The sequence below is a fragment of the Balaenoptera musculus genome, chromosome 6 (genome assembly GCF_009873245.2).
Source record: "Balaenoptera musculus isolate JJ_BM4_2016_0621 chromosome 6, mBalMus1.pri.v3, whole genome shotgun sequence".
Classification (NCBI taxonomy): domain Eukaryota; kingdom Metazoa; phylum Chordata; class Mammalia; order Artiodactyla; family Balaenopteridae; genus Balaenoptera; species Balaenoptera musculus.
Window position 1 is genome coordinate 8,924,212 of NC_045790.1, and position 26,834 is coordinate 8,951,045.

The window sequence follows — 26,834 nt, forward strand, 5'->3', positions numbered from 1 at the left end:
ATAATGAAACAACCAATGAATGACTCAGAACTTCAAACATTCCATGGATAAAGAAGATGTAGTACATATGTACAACAGAATACTACTCAGCCATAGAAAAAGAATGAAATAATGCCATTTGCAGCAACATGGATGCACCTAGAGATTATCATACTAAGTGAAGTAAGTCAGAAGGAGAAAGACAAATACCGTATGATATCACTTATATGTGGAATCTAAAATATGACACAAATGAACTTATTTACGAAACAGAAACAGACTCACAGACATAGAGAACAGACTGGTGGTTGCCAAGGGGGAGTGGGGGAGGGATGGATTGGGAGTTTGGGATTAGCAGATGCAAACTATTATATATATGTATAACAATCTCTTTGCTGTACACCAGGAACTAACACAGCATTGTAAATCAACTATACATCAATAAAATAAAATTTTTTTTAAAGCAAGAAAAAAAAGAACTTCAAACATTCCAAATACATGAACAGAGTCAGCACCTCTACTCCTTGCTTCTTAAACTGACCCCACCTCCCCAGAGATGGCACAGGAAGACCACCACAGATGAGTGGCACTGGTGGAGTGTTGCTTCAAGGATGACCTCCTGCCTCCTGCTGGAGAATAGGGCCTCCACGGGGGCAAAACATCACAGGACTCTGAAGTCCTCCAACAGGTAGATGAACCTGCATCCCTCACAGCAACAGCTGGCACCTCTTATTATCACCCATGTGACCCTTCCTCCTGGCACACCCGGACTTTAGCTCAGGTGTTTGAGACAAGTCTTATTAATATGGAATAATCTCACATTACCTGGCTGAAAATTAATTCTGTCCATTTTAAATGACATCTCATTTTAAAGTTGAAACACTGAATAACACTCAGAGAAAGGTTGAGCACCTGCCCAGGGCCAGTACTGGATCTGCAAAGTGCTAACTGCAGTGCTAACTGCAGAGCCGTGCTCTTATCCACTACTATCTCAATTTGTAAATTATATATCACTTAAGCAAAAAAACTGAAGTAGAAAATAGTGAACTATGAAAGATATTACATGGCTCTCTTCTGAAAGAAAGTATTCTGTGTTCCCTACCATTTCCACAATATTGTTTCTATTTTTTAATGCAATGCATCTCAAAAGAGATAAAAGAAAATTGCTATATGACAGAGGTGTCAAATATTCACGCTGTACCTAAAAGGAAGGGTTTCAGTAATGAAAAAACATTACTTCTATAATCATGGATAAATTATTTTGAAAAGATGTGGTGATGTCTTCCTAAAAGGCAAAAAAAATTTATCTTAGTATAGTTTTTCCTTTTATGAAAGAGAAATTCTATTTCTGGTCAGTCAAAGGAAGTATTTTAAATTATGATATCTTTCTTAGAATGTCTGGGACTCCATATCCACTTATGCTACAAACTCCCAAGTTTGACCAAATAATGAGTCTTGAAATGTTCAAATTATCATCAAAATGTATGAAAACTTTCAAAATATTAAAATTTCTATGTCACTATTTCCTATCCAAATCTTAAAGTTTTGTAGCAATGAGTCAGCCAAAGTACTCCCCTACAGAACATTAGGCATGTAAATGAGATTTATAAGATGTTTACATTTGAATCAGTACCAAGCACGCATATGCACACACATTGACAAAGTTATTCTTCCATCATGGGCATTGTTCATATTATTAACAGGAACAGCAATCAATATATTAACCTTTGTAATTTCTAGATCTGATTACAGAAAGATACATAAATGTACAAAAGTTCATAAAACATAAATGCAGTTTATTAAAGTATTTACATTAATGCTATCATACTATATATAATATGTTGCAATATGTAATATTAGTATACTTATTATAAAGTGAATGCTCATATAACCACCACTCAGGTCAAGAAAGAGAGAATTGTCAGCACCCTTGGAGGCCCTCCATGTGTCCCTACTGATGACAATACCTTCCCTCTCTCCAGTAGTACCCACACCTGATTTCCGTAACAGTAATCACCTATTTTTGAAATTTACATCAATGAAGTTATTCTGTGGTTTTAATCTTTCACTTACTGTTATGTTCATGAGATTCTTCTATTTTCTTCATTTTCATTGCTTTGTAATACCCCTTTGTATGAATAGATCATAACTGATTTATCCATTCTACTGCTGATGAACATTACCAGCTTGGGGCTGCTAAGTACATTCTTGACCTGCATTCTGTTATATATGTATAAATTTCTCTTGAGTACATACCTAGAAATAAAATTGTTGGCTTGTTGGCTTTGCATGTCCTCAACTTAACTAGATGTTGAACCATTTCCCAGAGTAGGTGTGTTAATTTATAAACCCATATCAATTCATGAGAGTGCTCAGAGCTCTAAATGTTTGCCAATTCGTTCAAGTCTGTTAATGTCAGACTTTTCACTTTTTGTCGGTATGCTTGGTGTATAATGAAATCTCACTTGATCTTAATTTGCATTTCCTTGATTAATAATGGCATAGATTACCATTTCATGTTTCCTCACCACTATAAGTCCTTTGTCCATTTTTCTATTCAGTGGTCTGCATTTTTAAAAATCTACTGGAGATAATTTTAAAATCTACTTTTTATATATCTTGGATATTAATACTTTGGCAAATATAATCTCCCTATCCTTACATTTTCTTTATGATGTTTTTTGATGAACCAAAGTTGTGATTTTAATATAGTTAAATTTATCAAATAGTTTCCCTTATGGTTAGTGCTTTATGTATCTTGTTTAAGAAATGCTTCTCAAACCCAAGATCATAATGATATTATCTACTTGAAGTTTTGTAGTTTTGTTTTCACATTTAGGTCTGTAATCTACTTGGAATTTACTTTTTTTTTCACTCTTCTTACAATATTTTAGATTTTCTTTTTAAACTTATTTTTATTGAATAATAGTTGATTTATAATATTATTAATTTCATGTGTACAGCATAGTGATTCAATATTTTTTATAGACTATACTTCATTTAAACTACTATATATAAAATATATAACTAATAAGGACCTACTGTATAGCTCAGGGAACTCTACTCAATTCTCTGTAGTGACCTATAAGGAAAAGAATCTTAAAAAGAGTGGATATATGTATATGTATAACTGAATCACTTGCTGTACACCTGAAACTAACACAACTTTGTAAATCAACTATACTTTAATAAAAAATTTTTAAAAATGAAATATCAACTTTCCAAAGTTAAAAAAAATAAAATTACAAAATAATTACTATATTGCCCTGTACTGTACAATATATCCTCGTTGCTTATTTATTTTATACATAGTAGTTTATACTCTCAATCCCGTACCCCTATCTTGCCCCCCTCCTCCCCTCTCCCCACTGGTAAGCACTAGTTTGTTCTCTATATCTGTGAGTCTGTTTTTGTTTTGTTATATACATTTGTTTGTGTTATTTTTTAGATTCCACACATAGGTGAAAACATGGAATATTTGTCTTTCTCTGTCTGACTTATTTCACTAAGCATAAAATACCCTCTAGGTCCATCTATATTGTTGCAAATGGAAGAATATCATTTTTATGGCTGAGTAATATTCCATTGTATATATATATACCACAACTTCTCTAACCATTCATCTGTTGATGAACACTTGGGTTGCTTCTGTATCTTAGCTATTGTAAATAACATTGCTATGAACACTGGGGTGCATGTATCTTTTTGAGTTAGTGTTTTCATTTTTTTCAGATATACATACAAGAGTGGAATTGCTGGATCATATGGTAGTTCTATTTTTAGTTTTTTGAGGAACTTCCATACTGTTTTCCATAGTGGCTGCACCACTTTACATTCCCATCAACAGTGTACAAGGGTTCCCTTTTCTCCACATCCTAGCCAACATTTATGTGTAGACTTTTTGATGTTAGTCATTCTGACAGGTGTGAGGTGGCACCTCACCGCAGTTTTGATTTGCATTTCTCTAACAATTAGCAATGTTGTATATCTTTCATGTGCCTGTTAGTTACCTGTATACCTTCTTTGGAAAAATGTCTATTCAGGTCTTCTGCTTATTTTTTAATTGGATTGTTTGTTTATCAATATTGAGTTGTATGAGCTGTTTATATATTTTAGATATTAACCCCTTATCAGTCAAATCATTTGCAAATATTTTCTCCCATTCAGTAGGTTGTCTCTTCATTCTGTCAATGGTTTCCTCTACTGTGCAAAAGCTTTTAAGTTTAATTAGGTTCCATTTGTTTATTTTTGCTTTTATTTCTTTTGCCTTAGGAGACAGATCAAAAAAAATTGCTACAATTTATGTCAAAGAGTGTTCTGCCTATGCTCTCTTCTAGGAGTTATATGGTTTCAGGTCTTACATTTAGGTCTTTAATCCATTTTGAGTTTATTTTTGTATGTGTTGTTAGGGAGTGTTCTAATCTCATTGTTCTACATGTAGCTGTCCAGTGTTCCCAGCACCACTTACTGAAGACTGTCTTTTCTCCATTCTACATTCTTGTCTCCTTTTTCACAGCTTAATTGACCATAGGTGCGTGGCTTTATTCTGGGCTCTCTATCCTGTTCCATTTAACTATGTGTCTATTTTTGTGCCAGCACCATGCTGCTTTGACTCCTGTAGTTTTGTGTTACAGTCTGAAGTCAGGGACCACGATACCTCCAGGTTTGTTCTTTTTTCTCCAGATTGCTTGCTCTGGCAATTTGGGGTCTTTTGTGCTTCCATATAAATTTTAAGATTATTTGTTCTAGATCTGTGAAAAATATCATAGGTATTTTGATAGGGATTGCATTTAATCTGTAGATTGCTTTGGGTAGTATGTGCTTTATAATAAATCTTGATATCTGGAAGAACGAATCCTCCCATCCTCTTGTTCTTATGCAAGAGTGTCTCTGCTTTTCTTAAACTTTTGCCTTTCCAAATAAACATCAGAATCAGCTTTAAAGATCCACAAAAATAACACAACAAAAAAACTGCAGCTGAGTTATTTTTATGAGAAGCTTTTAAAATACTGATTCAATTTCTTAATGATTATAGGTCTATTCAGTTTTGTTTTGTTTCGTTTTGTTTTTGGCCATGCCACACAGCTTGCAGGATCTTAGTTCCTCAACCAGGAATTGAACACAGGCCACGGTAGTGAAAGCACCGACTCCTACCCACTGGACTGCCAGGGAATTCCCAGTTTTGTTATATTTTTAAGGACTCTGTCTTATCTAATTATCTAACTTTTCAAATGTATTGACGTAAAGTTGCCTATCTGCAGTGATATCCCATTTTTTCTTCCCAATAATGGGTATTTGTGACCTCATTTTTTCCTTGATCAACTAACCAATGCTTTATCAATTTTACTAGCCATTTTGAAATATCAATTTCTGGCTTCCTTAATCCTCTCTACTACTTTTTTATTTCCTATTCCATTTACTTCTGTTCTTCATTATTTCTTTCTTCCTCATTGTTTGGTTTATGTTGTTGTTGACTTTCTAAGTTCTTGAGATGGATGCTGAGCTCTGTCTTGCACCACCTCTAATGTAAGAATTTAAGGCTCTGTATTTCCTTCTAAGAACGGCTTTAGCTATGCCCTGTAAGTTTTGAAGTGTAGTATTTTAATTACCAGTCAGTTCAAAATATTTTCTGATTTCCATTATGGCTTATCTTTGATCCATAAGATAATTAGAAAATTTCTTCTATTCTAACATAAAAGGATTTTCTACATATCTTTTTGCTATTGATTTCCAGCATAACCACATTATGATAAGAGAAACATAATCTCTATGATTTTAGTCCCTCTGCAACATATTGAGACTCTATGGCTTAGTACATTTCCATGTGTGATTAAGAAGGTGTAGGGTACAGTGTTTTATATGTGTCCATTAGACCGAGTGCTTTAATTGCATTGGTCACAGTCTCCATATGCTTAATAAGGTCCTTAAGACTCAACTCTTCTGGAATTGGCAAATTCCCTAGAGCAAAGGTGTTTTAGTCCTCTGCTTACCAGTCTGGATTCCTCTGTTCCCTTCAATTTTACATGGTAATTCCTAATCATTTTGTCGGGATTTTGATGTGATGCTTTTAATATGTTTTTATATCTTATCCAACATTTTGAGTTGCTTTTGATGAGAAGTTGATCTGAATAGCCTAGCCTGCCATTTAAGAACCTGGAAATTCTAGTTCCTGCCAATGTTATCAGCTCTGATTTTTTTCTCTTATCTAATTTAATACTCTTTTATGTGAAGTAATGTAATTCTTCTGACTTCATTTCTTCTTATTGATTTTATATTATTTCAGGAATTGATCAGCAAAGTTTAAATGACCTAAACTCTCCTATCTCAAATATGTGGAATTCTTCCTGGCTGAAAGTTTTCAAAAGCCTGTTTGAACTTACTGACCCTAATCACATCTTTCAAAAGAAATTCTTGGATACCTGCCCTTGGTATAGGCTGCCAAAAGATATTAGCATTCTTAACCTCTGCTACCACACTATCCATTACAAATAAATTTTGATTTATAGCCTAAAAAAAAGCCTATTTGAACTTCTTAATCTTGAAAATCCTTAACAGATTATAAAATTGTAATATGTATTACAAGGAGCTTGTTAGGACAGATACTCTTCATTGGATAATGTGCTGCTGTTTCCAGTTACGGTGTGGTTGTGTTTTCTGTTGGCTGATAGCATCTTGTAACAATGTAGGACCACATACCATACAATGAAAATAACACAAGGTTTGAAGTTGAACTCTTAGGTCCAAATCCCAGCTCTGACAATAAAGTACTAACTGGCTCATGGAAAATCACTTCACCTCTCTGGGCCTATCTGTTCATCTGTAAAATGGGTTTAAGACCACCTACTCACAGGTTACTTTAAGGATCAAATGGGATCACATGCACATAAGAACCTAGCATCATGCTCAGCCCAGAGTAAATACCCGGTAGGAGTCTGTCATTGAGTCTGGAGGCACCAAACCCTTAAAGCACTAGAAAGGCAGAGGAAAAATGTTAAATATAAGCTCTATAGTATTATATGAGAGAGGGATTTGAAAGTGCAAATAGCACATTTGCAAATAGCAAAGATACTGTGTACATATATGATAATGTTATGCAAGGAAAAGTACGACTGGAAGAACAATTAATAAAGAAAAATATCAGTTAAATTCTTTGTTTCTTTTTTTTCCTGTTTCTGAAATTCTTAAAAGAATGAAATCTCTTTCAGAATTCATAATGCTGGGTTTGGGTCTTTTTTGCATTTTGTATGTGTGCAGCTGTTCCTCCACTATAAGTATGCACATCTGCTCATTAGCAATACAATATAATTCCCACTGTCTAATTATTTGCAGATGATAGATTCCTTGTACGTGGGCTAAAAAAAGGATAGTCCTTCAAAACTGGTGACTTATTTTAAAAGACCAACTTAAAAGGGTCAGCACAACGAAGTTCAGATATTAATTTGGCAGTTCAAATATATGAACACCAGCACTTAATTGCCAACTTGATGAGAAACAGAAGGAAAAGAGGATTTTTCTCTCTCCAATTAATATTCCCCGATAGACAGCACCAGGCACTGGCTTCTCTATGGTGCACCTGGAAAGAGGCTATGAAGCAAACCTGCTAAAGTTGGAGCGGACCAGCCCCACCGCAGATTCTCTGGGAACCGCGCACCTCGAGCGATTCTGCACAGTGAGTGTGGGGCTGTGCTGGGGGGGGAATGTGCGGTCCACGGACACTGAATGGAGAAGAGTCCTTGGGGTCTCTAGTCTCCACCACGGGCTGAGGAACCACATTAATCCCCTACTCTTGGCTCTGAGGGTGAGGCAGCAAGCCAGGGTGTGTGGTCCTAGGGCTCCATGAAACCAACACCAGAGACAGTGTGGCCCATGGGGACACCCAGATGAAGCTTCTGAGGGCAACCGGGAGCTCCCCGTGGGAGGGTGGAGGGTGGGTGTGGGAGGGAAAGGGATGCTGAGCAGTTGATTGAGGATAAAGGGTGTGAACCAAGCACAGGAAATGATCAAGCGTATTCAAAGCATAAGATGGGGAAAATGAGAGGGAAAAAAATGGAGGAATACTGGGGTTCAAGAGAGAGCAAGGCCAACAAATGGGAGCTGGTGAAATGGCTCTTACATGGGCAGGATGAGGATGGTGGCTATTATAGATGACATGCTTATTCTGTGCCTGGCACTGGGCTCTGCACAACAGACTACATTCCTTCCTACATCTTGACGGACGCTGATGGGAGAGGAACCGTTTTACAGATGGGAAAACTGAGGTTCGTTCATTCATTTGTTCAATGAAAAAATATTTCATATGAAGCTTACTTTCTAGAAGAGGAGACAGTTAATAAACAATAAACAGACAAATCAGTCCACCCTGTGATCAGTGTTAGGAAGAAAAGAGAGAGCAGTGATGGCAAAAGCCGGGAGGAGGGCTGGAGAGCCTCCTTCAGTTAGGGCGGGTCAGCGAAGGCTTCTCTGAGGACATGACTCTTTAAGCTGAAGGAAAGGAAGGAGCCAATCACGCCAACAGCTGTGGGCAGATGGAGCCGTAGGTATGGGCCCAGCAAGGGAGCACTTGTGTCTTCCAGGAATGGGGTGAATGAAGGCCACGATGCAGACATGCAGTGGGTGAGGGTGTGGAGGGGGAGGGGCGGCAGGGCCTGAGGCCGGAGCAGGAGGCGCCAGTCAGCTGATCCCAGGCCAGGCTGCCACGGTAAAGAGTGTGTATCAGCCCAAAGGAAAGGCAGGAGAGGGACATACTTTTGTTTCGTATTTTTGGCGGATCATTATGGGTACTGGATTGGGAAAGGGGCAAGGCCAGTCAGGAGGCGACTGTGACAGCCAGATGAGAGTAATGAGAGCCACGACCCAGTGGTCAGGCAGAGACAGAGAGAAAGGAGGCGGTGGGTGACATAACCTCCCCAGGCCACATGGCTAGTACGTGGCAGGCCTGGTTAAAGCCATATCCTCTAACCCCAGAGTCCATACTCTTAACAGATTTGATTAAAGCTGTTTTAATTAAGGAAGCATTTTAATTAAGATCTTCAGAAGAGTGAGTGGGAGTTCATCACCAGCTTACAGTTGAAGGCTATTTTAGTAAGGATTAGTTCAGCTGTTGTAAGAAAAAAAAAAAAGAAAAAGAAAAGAAGGCCTAAAATGAACCAAAATAACAATAGCTTAAAGAAGTTCTTGCCTAAAGAGTCCAGCCTGGGATACTGACTCTGGAGCCTTCGATCCTGTAGCTCCTCAGTTACAAGGGTGAGGTCTCCACCCCTGTGGTCTAAGACGGTTCATCACTGCATCCACAAGTAACTTGCGGGAAGGAAGAAAGAAGAGGAGAATGGCCTTTCCTCTAAGTGTACCGAACCCAGAATTTGACACCATCACTGGTACTCATGCTCTGGTAGTCAGAATTCAGACATGTGGCTATCCTTAGTCATAAGGAGTCTGGGAAATTTAGTCTTTATTGGTGGTTGCACATCCAGCTAAAATTCCAATCCTTCAGAAGTAGGGGAACTGATATTGGGGTCAGCTCGCAGTCACAGCCAGAAGGCCTCTGCAGAAAGGCCACGTCTCACCAGAGCAGTTCCCCACCTGCGGTCCCAGCCCCTGGGAAGGCCGGGAGCTACTACTAGAGGTCCACAAGTCCAACTGTGCAGCAGGCATGGCCTCGAGGCTGTGGAATGCATTATGCATGTGGGCATTTCCATTTTCCAGAGGTACGTGACACTGTGCTAGTTAATAAAACAGGCATTCAGTTTAAAGTGATTAACTTTGCAGTAGCATTTTCATATATTTGCTTTAAAAAGGTTACTAAGGGCACAACTATATCACATGGGGGATCCTGAAAAATGTTTATCTTTAGAAGAGGTCTTCCTAGTCAAGAAGCATGGACCCCTCTGGTGTAGGGGAAAGAAAACAGATTTGGGCTTTAGTCAGAGCTGTGTCCAAATGTTGCCAACAACATCAAGCAAGACTGTCAGTCTTCTGGAACCTCATTTCTTCTCTTCTGTTAAGCAAAGACAGTGAACCCCAATTCATGAGATTATGGTAAGGGTTAAATGAAATGATAGGTATAAAGCATCCACCACTAAGACTGGCCCGTAAGGGGTGCTTCATAAATGGTGCTGTCCTTTCCCCAGGATCGAGGAGAGTGAAAGAGGTTGGAATCGAGAAGTCAGGTTTATGGGATCAAGTCAGGCAAAGCTGAGTCTCCACATTGTGCACTTGTGTGCTTGTGGCTTGGCTCAAGGTACAGGGTCTGGGCCCTGCCCCCTCCGGCAGGAAAAGGAGGACCGAAACGATGGAATTCATGCACAGAGCATGCTAGGCACAGGGCTACAGAGCAAGCATGAGAGGCTGGGATCTTACGTGGTTCTTCTGAGCACTGGGTCAGCAGCAAACACGAGGCGGTTTCTGCCCACCAACCTCATCACCATCACCGCCAGCAGTTTCATCACAGAACGAGAACACGGACAATGCTGAAATCTTTTCAACTAGCAGGAAGTACAAAAGAACCTTTGTGGGTAGAAACCCCACCCTTTAGTAAGCAGAGGGTATATATTTTCCCACAGAAATCAAGGATATAAAAATAACTAAATAAAACTGGTGAAGTTGTATTGTTATGTTGAGAAGAACACAACTACGAAGCAGCCACTTGCATGGTTCTTGACGTTTTCAAGTGATTTTCACATAATTTCATTTCATTCTTATGACAACCCAAGAAGTATGCAGGATAGATATCACTATCCCTTTTTTGTAGATGAGAAAACAGAGTTTCAGACGGAGTAAGTGTCTTGGTCAAGGTCGTGAGGTTGGGAAGAGGTCCATCTGGTGCCAGAACCCAAATCTAACTGTCGGGCTCTGCCGTGTTGTCTGGAGACCGGGGGAGTTTGGGGACCACACGGTCAGGAAGGAGCCTGGAGGAACCTGTATTTGTCCCATGAGTAAGACAAAGCCAGAACAGGACGTATTAGCTTAAACAGTGGTATCTGAATGCTTCGGCAAAAGCAGGGGTTTCGTGGTAAATTCAGCAAAAAGACTATTCCGTTTACTGGCCGGTCATCTGTAAACTTCACCCAAAGCTAATCCATTGAGCAGCCCCCTCTCAGGACTCACTGCCTTTTGGCTGTGGAATCACGGGTCTTGGGCCCCCTATATCGTTAAAAGCCCACACTTTCTTTTTTAAAGATTTTTTTGATGTGGACCATTTTAAAATTTATTTATTTATTTATTTATGGCTGTGTTGGGTCTTCGTTTCTGTGGGAGGGCTTTCTTTAGTTGTGGCAAGAGGGGGCCACTCTTCATCGCGGTGCGCGGGCCTCTCACCATCGCGGCCTCTCTTGTTGCGGAGCACAGGCTCCAGACGCGCAGGCTCAGTAGTTGTGGCTCACGGGCCCAGTTGCTCCGCGGCATGTGGGATCTTCCCAGACCAGGGCTTGAACCCGTGTCCCCTGCATTGGCAGGCAGACTCTCAACCACTGCGCCACCAGGGAAGCCTAAGCCCACACTTTCTGATAGCTCTTACCAGCTCTGCTCCCTTCAAAATGGCAGACCACGGGGATTTCCTCCTTTCCACTGGGACAGATGCCGTGAGAGCTGCTTTAGTACCCTCAAGCAGGGAAGAACGTGCAGGATTTCCTCTGTCTGGTCTATACTGTGAAGATCTGATTTAATTGAAAGGGAACTTAAGCTTCAATCCTTGCTGTTTCTACTATATTAGACCCTTGTCATTAGCAAGAAGCCCGCATTTGCTAATACCACTGTAGGAGATTGCTTCTCCCAGAAAATGAAGTAAATTATAACTAAAGATTTTTAGTGGCCCCTGCAAATCCTTCCTAACTTTATAAACAAGGCAGTAAAGCCTTTCAACATGCTAATTAAAATACATTTCTCTTGAGGCCTATTGCTGTTGAGAATCGTGTGTGTCTGGGGCGGGCCTATCATCACATCAAAGATCAATGCCATCTCAACTTTTACTTAAGTTTTGTCTGTTTGTTGATAAGTAATTCTGGTACAGGTAAGAGCATTCTTCACGCAGGTGGAGGAATCACTTACTCTTGTTTCTGAAAAGAACCTACAATGGACTATTGCTTCACAGACCAGAGTCTCCACCAAAGCCAACATGCTTCTGTCCTTACAAACGTCCATTTTCTGAGTAAGAGTAATCAGTCTTACACGCCTCTACTTCCCCCACCTGCTCTACTGGGTGCTTTTCTTTTCTGGGCCACTTTTCACTGTGAAATGTGATAAGAGTCACCATGTGAGTTCAGGTAGAGAATTAAGAAGTTGTGTTCAGATGGCCAAGTTCACCTGCAGCTCAGCTATCTCCTGCTGCATGCCCATCCTTTAGCAAGTGGACTTCAAATTCTTACCTCAGAAAAATTACATGATTACACGTTTTAGACCTTCAGAGTTCCCTGGAAATATTAAATCCATTGATACCAGACTTCTTATGAACTTACATTTTTGCTTTTAATCTCCCAGCGTTAACCAATACTTGTTTTAATTATTTCAGGTTAACATTTTGGTCTGTGATCTTATACACATTTAAGTGAATGCTCATTTGATCTCAGTTTATTGGGATTTAACTATTTTCTTCCTATAGAAATGTATCTTCCCTGTGTGTTAAACAAAATGTTGGATACTGCTGCTTATTCCAGACCACTTAGTGATCTAGCACCACTTAGCAGAATACCTGGCAAAAAGAGCAGACACAAGATAAATGTCATTAATGAATGCTTGCCTTTCAGAATACTTCAGAAATATTGAAAAGGCATCTGATATGTTCTCAGGCCATATGTCCCAAATCCTAAATCCTAATTCTGAATTACCAAGAAACCTCCAATCAAACCACCAACAGGTCTTGAAGAAACAATTTCTAGTGTCCGCCCCTCGGTGTCTGAGTCAATGATAAAACCATTCAAATGGCTCTAGACCTCTGATTTATGGAGCCAGATGAACATGGTTAACTAACAGTTACTGAATATAATGATCGAGCATAATGCTCATTGTTTAAATTGAGTAAGTGGATTAGTTAGGGTTTTTGTTGTTGTTGGAAGTAATAGAAAGCCAACAAACTAGCTCAAGTTAAAAAAAGGAAGGGAATACCTAGTAGCTGTCCTAGCTTGAAGAGCTCACAGGCGAGCTCTCAGAATTGCAGGAGGAGCTGCAGGAATGAGGAGTCCCAGGGCCTCAGAGCCTCCTGAGGGTTTTCTCCTCGCATCTCTCATCTCTCAGCGTCTCTGCTCATCTTCCTCCCTCGCTTCTCTGGTGGGCACGTCATTCCCCATACAGAGCACCCACCCCGGCAGCCGCAACAAACTGAGAACATACGACAGTCCCAGGGAAGGACTCTAGCTGGTTCTGCTTGGGTCACATGCCTGTTCTTTGGATCAAACATTGTTGACAATAGGAAAAGATACTGATTGATCAGGCCTGGATCATATGATCACTCCATTGGCCCTATTTCCAGAAGGGTCCTAGGAAACCGTACAAGGCAGAAAAAGATTGTTACCATGGCCCATTACACTGAACTATCTAAAAAAGTAATTCTAATAATAATGCGGGAAGATCAGAAATCTTGTGATTTAATATGTGTGACTGTATATATTACATGAAGCACTATTCTAAGCAGAAACAAATATACACAAGGGTAGAAAAACTCTCCTCCTACATGTATAATTTGTCCAAAATATGAGTGTAAAAAATAGGTCACTCGACATTCCAGTCCCATTGTCTGTAACCCCCATCATTCCATCATTACCAACTTCATCTTCTGACTCATTGAATTGAAACTGGAGTTGAACCAGATGACCTCTAAAGTCTCTTCCAGTCTATGAGCCTATGAACACCCTGTTAGGAAAAAAGAATACCTCTGGAAGAACACCACATCAACCTATTACATTATTGGACAATGTTATGGGCTAAAGGGTGTCCCACCTCTCCCCACACTTCACATGTTGAAGCCCTAACCTCCAATACTTCAGAGTGTAACTTCGTTTGGAGATAGGGCCTTTAAAGATTAAGATTAAATGAAGTAATCTGGGTGGGCCCTAATCCAGTTTGACTGGTGTTCTTATACAAAGAGGAGATCAGGACACAGACACACACAGAGGGAAGACTGCATGAGGAAAAGACAGCCATCGACAAGCCAAGATGAAACCAACCCTGCCAGTGCCTTCAACGCAGACTCCCAGCCTCCAGGACTCTGAGAAAATGAATTTCTGTTGTTTAAGCCACCCAGTCTGTGATACCTTATGATGGCAGCCTTAGCAAATTAATACAGACAGTAAACCAAGAATTTCAAAGAGGACTCAGGCAAAGTTGAGACAAATCTGACCCATGGGATGGGGAGAACAAGAGGTTCTCCCTAAAGTTCTTTTGAAGAGGGAATTCCCCTGAGATTCAGGGGCCAGAACTAGTGACCTAATAACTGAGCTGTGCCAGTAAGGATGTGATAAAATGGGTAAGACATTAAGAGAAGTAAGGAGAGAGAAGTGGATGACAGACTTCCCCCTCTTTGAAATTTTGCAGGGGCCAAGCATAAGGTGGTTGTATCGGGACATGGCATTACGGGTGGCCAGGCCAAGGCCACATACCCAGCCTTGTGGGCCTGCGGGGAGCCTGTCTCCTCCATGACTTCAGGCTTGCCTGGGCTCCTGATAGGTGTCTCCACGTAGAACGTTGGAGCCCTCAGCATCCGGCCTGACCCTCGGCTTTGAGAGCCAAGAGGCTGCATGGCTGCTCCATCTGGACCAAAGGCTTCCCGGCGTGAGTTCCTGGCCGTCACTACCCTTATTTATGATGCTCACCAGTTTCCCTTTGAGCCACGCGTGTCTAAGCCATTAGGCTTGCCGTTCTCATGTGATGTGACAGTCCAGTAGTCCAAACGGGGGTGGCATCAGAACCTTCTGATGATAGTACTCTTGCCCTATCAGTCCTCTACCTCCCCTGCCCCATACCTCACTGCTCCCCCACCAGGGACTCATCCCCCCATGTCAACCAGACTTCACTGTCATGGAGAGCCTGCTCCTGGCCTCCTTCCCGGCCTTTACCCACCCTGCTGGATGTACCTGGATCCTGGACCTGCCTGACCCTGGCTCGTCGATCATTCTGCTGTTCTTGCCTTAGCTCTGACCTTTGCCCTCTGGCAAACCACCCTGGCGTTAGGTGGAACCAGAACTCAGGACTCACCAACCTATGCTGCTGGGGTCTTGGTAAGGTCCCACCCCTAAGCACAATGCACATTTGGGAAAACACATCCATTCATCAGGAAATAGCCAACATGGAGTACCCACTCCCCCAAAATCTGACACCAAAGGGAAAATATTTCCGTTAAATAGACCGATTGCTAAATGAAAATCACATCGAATATACAGGACTTTTCAGTTCATAAGCCTCATAATATCAGATCATCACACTGGCAAAGCACTGCTTGTAAGGCTGTTAAGATGAAATCTGGAAATTACTCCATTATTGAATATTACAATGATATTTGCCAACATGAGATTTTTGCTTGTGTGTGCATTCAAATAAAATTCCTGACCACCATTGTTTACAGCCCAAATATATTAATATCTCCATATAATAAATTCCAAAGAAGACAAATGAAATATTTAAATAACCCAAGCATTGTAGAACCACTGAATACTGCATTTTACCTTTATGTTCTCTCTTTTTTTTTAAATCACCCACAGACATTTAAAAGAAAAAAAAAAAAGGCTGATAATGTCAAAAGATGAGAAAGGCTAAATAAATTCAGGGAAATAAAGGAACCATAAATCAGGAAAACTTTGGAGCTGCTAGAAAGACACTTTAATTTCGTAGACAAAAGACTGCATTAAGGAGGAATAATGCAATAATCAAAGGTGAACGAATCTCTATTGTCTGGTGTCTTTCTCTGTGGGAATTTTCCCACCCCTGACAGCTGTAAAGGGGGGAGGGGCGCAGACAGTGGCTGTGCCTTTATTCTCTCGCCCTCTTTCTCACCAGCCCCTCCCCTTCTCCGTCAATAAATGTCTGCAATCATATTCTTGAGCTCCTGTGTGATTTCAAGGTTCATCTCTTCCATGCAGCTCAAACACTAATTATCTCAGCTGTAATTAGTAAGATAATTAAATACTGGCTCACTCATCTACCTTGGGTCGGGTCATGATTCTCCCAGAAGACCTTGAGCAGCTCCTCAAAGCTGATGCGTTCTGGCTGGTATACCACTCGGACTACTTCTGCGTGGCCAGTTTTGCCTTGAAAGAAACAGAACGTACAACCCAAATTTACTGACAACATCAATTTATGACAAGTTATTTGTTTCCAAAAAACCACTAGACAAAGGCTGAAATTCTTCCCTCTGAAGGCAGGCTGGGAGCACAATTGTACTTTAATGCTTTCATCCTAAGCCTCTGTCGCTGGTTCTTTTTCCATAAAAGCACACGGTTGTCCTCGAGCAAGTTTCCTGAGGATGATGATTTCTCTTCATTGTGCTCTAATTTTTTTTTAATTCCATGAGAAAATAAACTCGGGTTTTCATTTTTCTAATCTCACTCTTACAAAGCCTTATGGATCCAACCTGACATGGTGCTAGAGATTTGAAACTCTGCAAAGGGGAACGAGCCAATTTATTTTTATCAACCCCCCCCTTCTCTGTGCGTAGTAAGCTCAGCTGCACTACAGAGGGAGATGGTGCCAGATAGAGAAACCCAAGAAAAAAACAGGCTTATAACTCGTTCACATTAGATAAATTCGTTAACAGAGAGACATATTTGCTGTGCTGTTAACACTGAGGCGAGGGTCAGGTTCATACACCCAGCAGGACGGTTAAGTGTTTTCTCAGCCTAACTCGTCTCTGTGGTAAACAACTACTGTAGCAAAAGCCTCTCTGCGGCCCCCGCTGTTAGTACACTCCCTTCTCAAAGGTGGTCCCCCAGGTTCTAAGGATCAGGGAAGCGGGTACTTGCAGTACCACTTGTACCTGTGGAATTCATGCCCTCTCTTATTTTACGGTGTTAGAACACGGTAAATAATAGACCCCTCCATACTAACATCACCTCTATGTTTAAATTTGTTTTCCATCTCTTTCAGTCACCTTGTTTGTAGTAAAGAATTTAGCCTTGCCCAAACAGGTAGCTGGCCTCTGCCTTGGCTCTGGTAGGTAATCTAGGTCATACCTGATAGGAGTGTCCTAATTTAGAGAGGCCACGCCTATGCTCTTAGGGTGGGGCTAGCCACACTGAATCTCAGGGTAGGGCTGCCAACAGTCCTAGGGTAGAGGCTGCCATGTCGGAAAGACCAGCCATGTGACTGAGGGTGGAGGCTTTGGGTAACACAGTATCGGTTGACCGAGAGCCTGAGTTCAACCATGTGGGCAATCAATCAATCATACCTATGTAATGAAGCCCCAATTAAAAATTCTGGACACCAAAGCTTGGGAGAGCTTCCTGGTTGGCAATACTCTGCATATCGTCACACATGGAGGCCAGGAGGGTAACATATCCTGACTGCATGGGAGATGACACAGAGGCTTTGCACTGGAACCCTTCCAGACTCCGCCTATGTGACGCTTCCTTTAGCTGATTTTGATCTGTATCCTTTTCCTGTAATCAGCTATAACTGTGAGGACAACAGCTCTCAACTTGCGTGGGTCCTTCTAACAAATTATCAGACCTCCCAGTGGTCTGGGGAATCCTTTGAACTTGCATCTTGGTTTGCAAAAGTGTTTTCCCCTATGTTGGTAATCTCACCTTAATTCTTACAACCCTCCAATTGTACACGCAGGGAAGGTAGAAATCCCCATTTTACAAACTGGCAAACAGGTACATATAAGTTAGATTTTCCCAAGGTCATAGAGCTAGCAAATTTCTGGACCATAACCTGAAAAAACACCTTCTGACTTCTTGTCCAGGGTTCTGTCCAATATATCAAAGCGAAGAGAGCAAAGGGAACATGAATCCACAAAAGGAGAGCGATCTACTTATTATCTTTAGTCTTCCTTAGCAGTTAAAATTTCTGATTGTAGAAACGATGATTTGCAAACAATACGAAGCTTAAAAAATGTGCAGAAATATAGAAAAGAAAAGAAAAATCACCGATACTCTTACCACATAAGTACTATCAATACTTTTTACGCACTTCTTTCTAGATATGTACGAGATACATACACACACAAACTCGCACCGTGACACACAATTTGTTTTATTGTAATCACTGCATCCTGTTTTTTCCACTTACTAGCATATCCTGAGTGTTTTCCCATATCACTGAAATTTTTAGGAAATACCATTTATAATGACTATATAACACTCCAAAGATGGCCGTACTATTACTTATTCAATCATTCCCTGTCATTGGGCATTTGTATTGAATCCTATTTTTATCTATGAATGTAAATATTTTTTCTACATTTTGAGGCTGCCTCTAGCCTTAGTTATATAAGGGAATTTTCTAAATCAATGTTTATGAACATTTTAAAGATACTTGATACCTTGTGCTAAACTGCTATTCATTAAAGTTGACCCAATTTTCTCTCCCCACTGGCAGCATATCTGAGGGTCAGCCTCAGTCACCATCACAATGTTGTTAATCCCTACCAAATTTTTAGATGGAAGATAGTATCCTATCATTTTATTTTTAATGAATTTAATTATTAGTGAGGTAAAAAATATCATGCTTATTAATAATTTTAATTTTTTATTTTCTCTAATTTTTGTTATGTCTTCTTTATATTGGGTTATTAATATTTTATTCTTAATTGGTCAGCCTACATAATTTTAATTCAAATACTATAGTCATGTAAGTTAACATCTAAACAGATTTTATGCTAATAGGTATGAAAAGAATGATAAGGGAATTATGGGAAGAAGATTCATTAAGTATAATAACCATGTTATTGCAAAACCATTTTTGGTCTACTTTAAAAGTTTATAATTCTGTGTTTTGAAATGTTTAAATGAATGATTTAACTACATAACTAGTAAGACTGTCTGAATATTAAAAATGGCAACAATGTGTCACAAACATGATAAAAAAAATTTGATAAGAAAAGCATTGAAACCACACTAGAAATATAGGCAAAAGATGTAAACAGGCAATACACATTGGAAAAAATAAATATAGATCGAGGCATGAAAAGTTCTCAACATTTTCAGTGATCAAATAAAAGCAAACAAATGTATATTAAACATTAAAACACCATCTCTTACTCACTTCATTTTGTAAAACTGCTTAAAATTGTGCCCAGTGCTGATGAGGACACCGTGAGGCTGGCGCCCTTACTTGGGTGGTGACACTGAAAACGACAGCACCCTTCTGAAACCCCATGGGCACAAGAAGCAAGAGCCCCAAAGACTAAGATTAATTCACCTTGATTAAGTGACCCAGGAAATCAACCTCAAAGATATAAACCCCAAATAATAGAAAAGACATACACAAATACGAAAATTCATTCCATCATTGCTACAGTGGTGGAGTACTATAAGAAATCCAAAAGGCAAACAAAAAAGAAACAAATTATGGTGCAGCCGCATGATGAGATATCACACAACCATTAGTTACAATCGCAAACCCTAGTAAAAGCTGCTGCTAGTTACTGAACACTGATAATATGGCAGGCACTTTACCTACTGGGTGTTCTTCAATGCTCATAATTTTTTTCCCCAATTTTTCTGTACTGAGGTAAAATACACACAACATAAAACTTACCAGCTTAACTATTTTTAAGTGTACAATTCAGTGGCATTAAGTACAGTCACATCACTGTGCTAGCATCACCATCATCCATCTCCAGAACTTTTTTTAATCTTGCAAAATTGAAACTTCATATCCACTAAACACTAACTCCCCAATTTTACCTTCCCCCAGCCCCAGGTGACTGCCATCCTACTTCTGTCTCTGTGAATTTGACTCCTCTAGGTACCTCATGTCAGTGGAATCATATTGTATTTGTCCTGTTGTGACTGGCTTATTTCATCAGCAGAATGTCCTCAAGATTCACCCACGTTGAAGCACGTGTCAGAATTTCCTTCTTTTTTAAGGCTGAATAACATTCCATTGTTTGCATGTGCCCCATTTGGTTTATCCATTTATCTGTCAATGGACACTTGGGCTGCTTCCACCTTTTGGCTATTGTGAATAAAGCTGCTATGAACATGGGCACACAGATGTTGCTCACAACAATTTTACAACAGGGATGCCATCCCCATTTTACAGGTGAGGAAACCAAGGCCTCTCCACAAGTTTTTTCACATAACATCCCACAGCCGCTAAGCGGCAGCCGACCAGGTTTCAACTGGAGGTGCAAGGTCTGGCTCGTTCTATGACCCCAAGCTGGGCTCCTGAATGTAGACACCCGAAGTCATCAAGTGACAGCAAAATGTCACACAGGCACTGGCCCAGATGAGAAAACACAGCTGTGGAGGTAACTGACATCCAGGCTGTCAAGACTATTTTCCAGGATTAGGCTCTTCTTTCATGGTTGCAGTATGGGGTCAAGAAAGATTTCCACTCACCAGCAAACACTTTTAGACATAATCTGCGCACTGACATTATTTGTGGAGAGGTTTAAAGAGGTTTGGTTGTTTAAAAGAAACTACTACCATTAAAATTCAGGATCCATCTGCATTGACAAACAGTGTGGAGAAGCCTTTGTCAAACTCACCTTTAAGTTTCTTTATTTTATTTCTCCAAAGTACAAGAGCCTGTATAAAAATACACAGTGCAAATGATCAGAAGGATTAAGGGGCCAGGAACCACTTACAGAGATGCCCGCACCTCCAGGAACTCACCCATGTGTTAGGCTAATTTGATTCCCAAGACCAATCTGCAAATAGTTTCTGGTGCTTCCAAAGATAAAAGGCTATATCTTAAAAATACTTTGAGCTGTTTCTTCACATAACGTCGTGCAAATAGCATGATAGATGTGATGTGCAAATGTGCTTGTTAACAGTTCACAGCAGTGTTATAGGTGCTTTAACACTGTCATTCAAAAATACCCTGAAAGGAAAACCACAAAGGATGAATGTCTTCTCTGAGCATTTCCCCCGTGTCACTTTATCTCATGACCCCAGAGGGAGGTGAAGGAACACAGAGGGGTAGGCTATGGTCAGTCATTCCTTACAAGGCAAAACATCCCAGAAGACACACATGGCAGTGTTCTGGGGGCAGAAAAATCACACATCTAGAGTCAGCTAGAGCTTTGTGGAAGCCAAGTCATCCACAGAACCAGGTGTTTTTAAAGAGAACCCCAAGACAAATCAGCCAATTCTTTAAGTCCTGTGTGACAGCGTTCCATCCATCCCATGGGGAAAATGCGATCTTCAACTCTTCCAGGTCAGCATGATTAGTTTCTACTACCGGTGGGCTGGGGAGGAGAAGAGAAACTAGGGAGGTGGCCTACCCAGGAGATGAGACCGGAAAAGAGGCCAGGAGCTGGTGAGACAGGAAGGCAGGGGGACGAGAGCAGGGGGCACTGTTGTGCTCTGGTGAGAAGCACATAGTCGTGCCAGGCTGCCTGGGCTGTGCTCTGGCTCTGCTACTTGGCAGCTGCGTGACCTGGGCAGGGCCAGGGAGGGAGGAAAACGCTGGTTCAAATCACAGCTCCTTGGCTATGAGCCATGCCTTACCTAGGGGGCCCACACCCACTATCAAAGGCCCTTTATCTACTTTACCACTTGATGCCTCGGTTTCCTCTTCTGCAAAGTGGGGAGTCAGAACCGTGCCTGGCACACAGGAGTCTAAGTCTCTATGTCTTAATATATGCTGAATTATTAGAATTATACTCTACTCAGCTGTGATGGAGTGGGAAAAGATGAGAATTAACATCACTAGACGTAACTTAAGCCATAGTTCTAACACGTAGTTTAACACTTTTTTCGACTGTGATCCAGGGTCTCCTACTATTTCAGATAGGAATAAAAAATAACCTCTGTGACAGAAGAGTCACAAAGATTAAACGAGGTCATATGTGGGAAAGTTCTGGGGAAAATGCCAGCTCTCTATACACAAATGTGACGCTTCTATTGTTGTCACCCTTTTATGTTTCCTTAGCATGGACCCCTCCCCATAAGGACTAAACTGCAGGAGAAAACACATATCTCTGTAAGTGGATAATTCTGATTTTATTTATCCATTCGACTGATAGAAATATCAGTCGAGTGTCTACAGCCACTGACTCGGGTGCTGAGGTGCATTCCCAGCCGGCGCCTTCCGGCCCCAATGGGGACTGTGGTCCGGCCTTCGTCCGCACCATAAAGGACCCAGATTGTCACTCTTTCGATGAAGTGTAGGGTGGTGGAGAAACACTGTTTTTCAAGCGTGAGTCCCCACTTTAGAATCAGAAATAAAAGGACAGGGGTTTAATGAGAGGGTGCTTAATTTGGGTAAAAAGAAACCTCCAGAAGCAGGGCTCCAGGAGAAGCTGAGGCTGGGATCTTGCCTCCCTGGAGAAGCTGTGTCCTACCACCCTGTGGCTGTCGACACTGTCCTTCCTACGAGAACCTCTGTCCCTCCGAGTCGGTGTAGCCAGGAGACAGCACAGAGCTGCCGAACTGAGATGAACAGAAGCCTCCACTGCGCCCTGGGCTGGGACACCGGGAGGCCACCTCCCTCTGGTCAGAGCCAAGCGACTGCAGGTTGGTGGGCAGCAGTGGTGGGCGGTCAGCATCCCACAGCGAGCGCGCTGAGCGGAGCCAGCGAGACCGGAAGTGAGAGCTACACTCCAAACTCTCCATAGAAGTGGTGGCTCCTCCCCAACGGGGTGGGCAAATCCGAGGCCAGGAGATTTCCAGAAGGAGAAGGAGCAGGGCCGCCTGCACCAAGGGCAGCTTGAGCCCACGAGGGGCTCCTGGGGGTGGGCTCGTCTGGGGGGGTACCCAGTGCCACCCAGCCGAGCAGCCGAGACCTGCGTGGTCCCAGCGTGTGAGGAAGAGCGGAAGCCAGGGCGGCGGAAGCCTGCCTTCTGGGAGGGGGCTTGGTGGGGACGCAGAAGACAAAAGCAGAGAGAGACGGAGACCGTGCACACCTGCCGGGGCTGGGGCCCTTGCTGCTGCAACGGCGGGGGCGGAGGGCGGGAGGCCGTGGAGACAGCACCCGGTCCCCGGGCAGAAGCTGCACCAAATGGGTGCCCCTCTGCCGTGAGCCGGGCTTCTGCTGTCTCCGCAGGGCAGTGAGAGGCCTCGAGGCCTGCCCGCCCCTCTCTAGGTCAAGGCCCAGCCCTGGGCCACACCTCCCAGTCAACAGGTTGCCCATCGAGAGCCAGACGGCCGGGCTCCACCCAGGCTGGGGGGCACGGGACCGGGGCTTCCGCACTGGGCTTGGCCAGAGCGCACCGCACCCCCGTCCCTGCTGCCCACAGTTGTCCTCTGCCCTCCGGAGTTCCTCTCTCCACAGCTGGGGTATGCCAACCTCATCTCCCCACGCCATCTCCCTGACCCAGACACTCCACAGCCCCACATCAGCCCCCAGCCCCTCTTGCCCCGCCCACATACAGCCTGCAGTGCCCTCCCTCCAGCCACCTGCAACCCAAGCCCTCTCCTACTCTCAAGGTCCCCGTAGGTGCTGCTTCCTCCAGGAAGCCCTGCCTGAGGACGGGACCTTGAGAAGAGGCATGATGCACGGGGGAAAGCACCGCAGGCGGGATGCCGGCAGATCTACTGCGCTCAGATTCAGGCTCCTCGACTGAGTCAGGTCCCCTGAGGTCCCTCACCGGGTCGCTGTGATGAAGAGAGATGATGGATGTAGCCGAGAGGGCCCAGCCATTAGCACACAGAGGGGACTCAAAAAACTGATCTTTCTCCACCAAGCACCACTGACCCAGCCCCCTGGACTCTTAACTGCACTTGGGATCAGCCACACACAGTGTAACACTTGGGTGCTGGCCGTTTTCAAGTGCTTGCTTAGCCTTCCCACGTACAAAGCGGGCTCCTTGAGAGGAGGAACCAGGAAAGTGGCTCTTCTCTGTCATCCCCCAGGACCAGGCACATGATGTGACATTAATAAACACATTCAGATCAGAGGAGTCTTGTGCTAAGTGTTTCTGCCACTTACTTAGCCTTCATCTGGATGAGCGTCCGTGCCAGCCCCAGACGTGCCCACCTGACAGAGGACCAGTGCCCTAAATGGAGACATACCTCTATGCCCTGCTCTGCCTCTGTCCCTAACCGTTGAGTTCTATGTAAACCTCAGCATACATCTTCGAACAGACGTAGCTACTACCTGGAGAAAGGGATTAGACACAATTGATGCAATTTGAACACCTTACTATATGGGTCAACACGATGTTTTATTTACTCATTAATTCATAAATATTTCCTGAATGCTTACTAAGTTCCAGCACTTGTGCTAAGTGCTAGGGATTCGAAGGTGGCAAATGTTAATACAGTGACAACAAAAGACTCTTGCAGCGCCAGTACTGCTTACGGTGTGAGTACAGGTAAAGAACTGCTCTTTGGAGGAAAAAGACCTGCTCTATTTTATTTATCCTACAGTCAAGATGGAGGGGAGAAGTGAGCTATAGTTATTTTTTCATTAAATAATAACTGTTCTTCAATTTCCCTCATCTTTTCCAGCCAACAAGACCAAACTGTTAAACCAAATCAAAAAGCACAGAAAAAGATCCAGGTATTTGAAGGGGAAAGGTGGATGACTAGTACCACCCTTTCCCATACAAGATTCAAACCACTACTTTCCTCTTGCTAATTAACTACAAAGAGGTAAGATGTCAGCTCAGTTTCATCTCCAGCTCCTGCAGATAGAAAATGTGATTTCCAACAATGTACTCATTATAAAAAAAAATCCTAATACATCAAAATTGGATGCCCTGTGGAGTTCATTATAGGATTTGAGGAGTGTCTATACTGTCATTTTATCTTGGCTTTTTTTTTTCTTTTGTCTCATCGTCACTTAAAGTGTCCAAAGAGAAAACGTAAGCTTTAAAAAGCATCCTATTGATTGAAAAGTAGAAAAAAATACTGTTAGAGCAACTGTAATTTTTTTCTGGTCCACCATGGGGAGACACGGTGGGGGGGGGGTGTCTTATCCTTCAGTGATTATTCTCTCAGAGGAGTGCTGTAAACACGGTGAAGTACTTTATCAAGAAAATTCCTCAGGAAAACAATACCCTACAACCATTAATTCTTCATGCTACTGGACGTTTCTTACTACTACAAAGCTAACTAGTAGGTAACTAGTCTAGGAGTGAGCGGCTCACTAGTTTCTCTATCCAACCTGCTGGTCATTGAGGCTGGCCCTCACACCCTTTGAACTGTTTTTTCCAGAACATGAAAGGACCTATGTGGTTGGGTTGATCAATGTCTATTTCCTAGACCAGCACCAACTCCCACCCCACCATGAGACAGGCAGGCATAATGAGATATCAGCAAAACTAACCTGCCAAGTGGAGACCATGGTATCCTCGCAGCTGAGAGAACAAACACAGTGTTATTAAATGGCCTGATTACTATTAAAAACGGTATTGCACACTGAGAAGCTATGACTCCTTGATGCTGACAAATTATACCAAAAAATCCAAAATGAGGCCTGCTTGTACCTTGTAATTAGTGGGCTACACAAGAAGAGTGGTTCACAACCCTACATCTTAGAATCACTTGTGCAACTTTTGGAAAAATACTCTCACACCTCCTACTCCGCCCCACGCTGGAATTCTGATACAGGAGGTCTGGGGTCAGGCCTGGTCATATGTATCCTCACAAAGCTTGACAGGTACTTCTGATGGAAAGCTAGGAAAGGGAATCGTGAAACTGGGCATTTGATATACGTGGCTATAACAAGGGAGAGGAAACCAGACAGTAGATTTTGTTTTAACAAAGTCTCAGAATTTTAAGGGACACAAAAGGTCACCTAGCTAAATGCTATATTGTGTTTTACCCCATTGCAACATCCAAATGACCATTTCAAGTGATAGGTTGTACAGGATTTCATGAAGTAGTCCATGCGGTTGTTGGAATGTCCTGTCTTTATTGAGTCAAATCTACCTCTTCCTACTCACAGGTCCAGGCTGTACCTTTTGGGGTCTACTCACTTCTCCACAATGACTCTTGAGAAGGCTGAAGGTGTAGGATATTGTGGGGTAGTTAACTGGGCCTTGACTCCGAAGTCAGAAGACCTGAACTTGAGGGCATAATCTGCCAGACAGCCAGTTAACCTTTCCTAGTCACAAGTTCCTCACCTGTAAAATGAGGGAACTAACACCTGTCCCATCAATCTTGGAGTATGGTTGAAAGCCCTAAATAACAGACATAAAGGAACTGAGTGGTAGTAATCAACTCTATGATATCACAACTAGTCTTTCCATATCCATATACTATTGTAATAGAGAAGAACAAATCTGACTCCATGTTAGAACTGGTTCTTTTACTTTAACCTTTGTATTCTATTGCTTTTGCTACAAATTGAGAATGTTGCCTATAGCCTGAAATATACAGGATAGCCCATTCTCAAGGGTCTGACCTTTAAAGGTGTAACACTTTTCCATTCACATAGAGATTGAAAGTGGCAGAACAGAGAATAACATGTGTCTTGTTGGAAATTTACAGGAACATCATGACCTGACCCATGTGGACGGCTGCAAGAACAAAGGATTCCACAGGAAGAAGTCTGCAACAACCAGCCACACGCCCCCACACACACCTTGCGTTTAAAAATGCTTTGCTGAAACCCTTCAGGGAATTCAGGGTTTTGGGGGCACAAGCCCCCATTCTCCTTGCACGGCCCTGCAATAAATCTACCTCTGCTCCAAACTTCGACATTCCAGTTTTTTTGGCCTCACTGTGTGTCAGGCATACAAACTTGCATTGGGTAACACTACTAAGGATATGCCGTCATAACAGAACTTCACTATGCAAAGCCAGAAGCTTTCAAAC

At 42.2% G+C, this 26,834-nt stretch overlaps 1 protein-coding gene across 7 annotated transcripts in view; it reads right to left on the minus strand.

The window, feature by feature from the left end:
* Positions 1-26,834, minus strand: part of MSRA (methionine sulfoxide reductase A) — a 386,587-nt gene that overhangs the window by 119,958 nt on the left and 239,795 nt on the right. For all 7 annotated transcript variants that reach the window (XR_005020264.1, XR_005020265.1, XM_036854962.1 and 4 more), the window contains exon 4: positions 16,104-16,208. Coding sequence is in view for 5 of the 7 variants with exons in the window: in XM_036854962.1 (XP_036710857.1) it covers positions 16,104-16,208 (105 nt within the window). In the remaining 2 variants the exon portion in view is untranslated. The remainder of the gene's footprint in view (positions 1-16,103; positions 16,209-26,834) is intronic.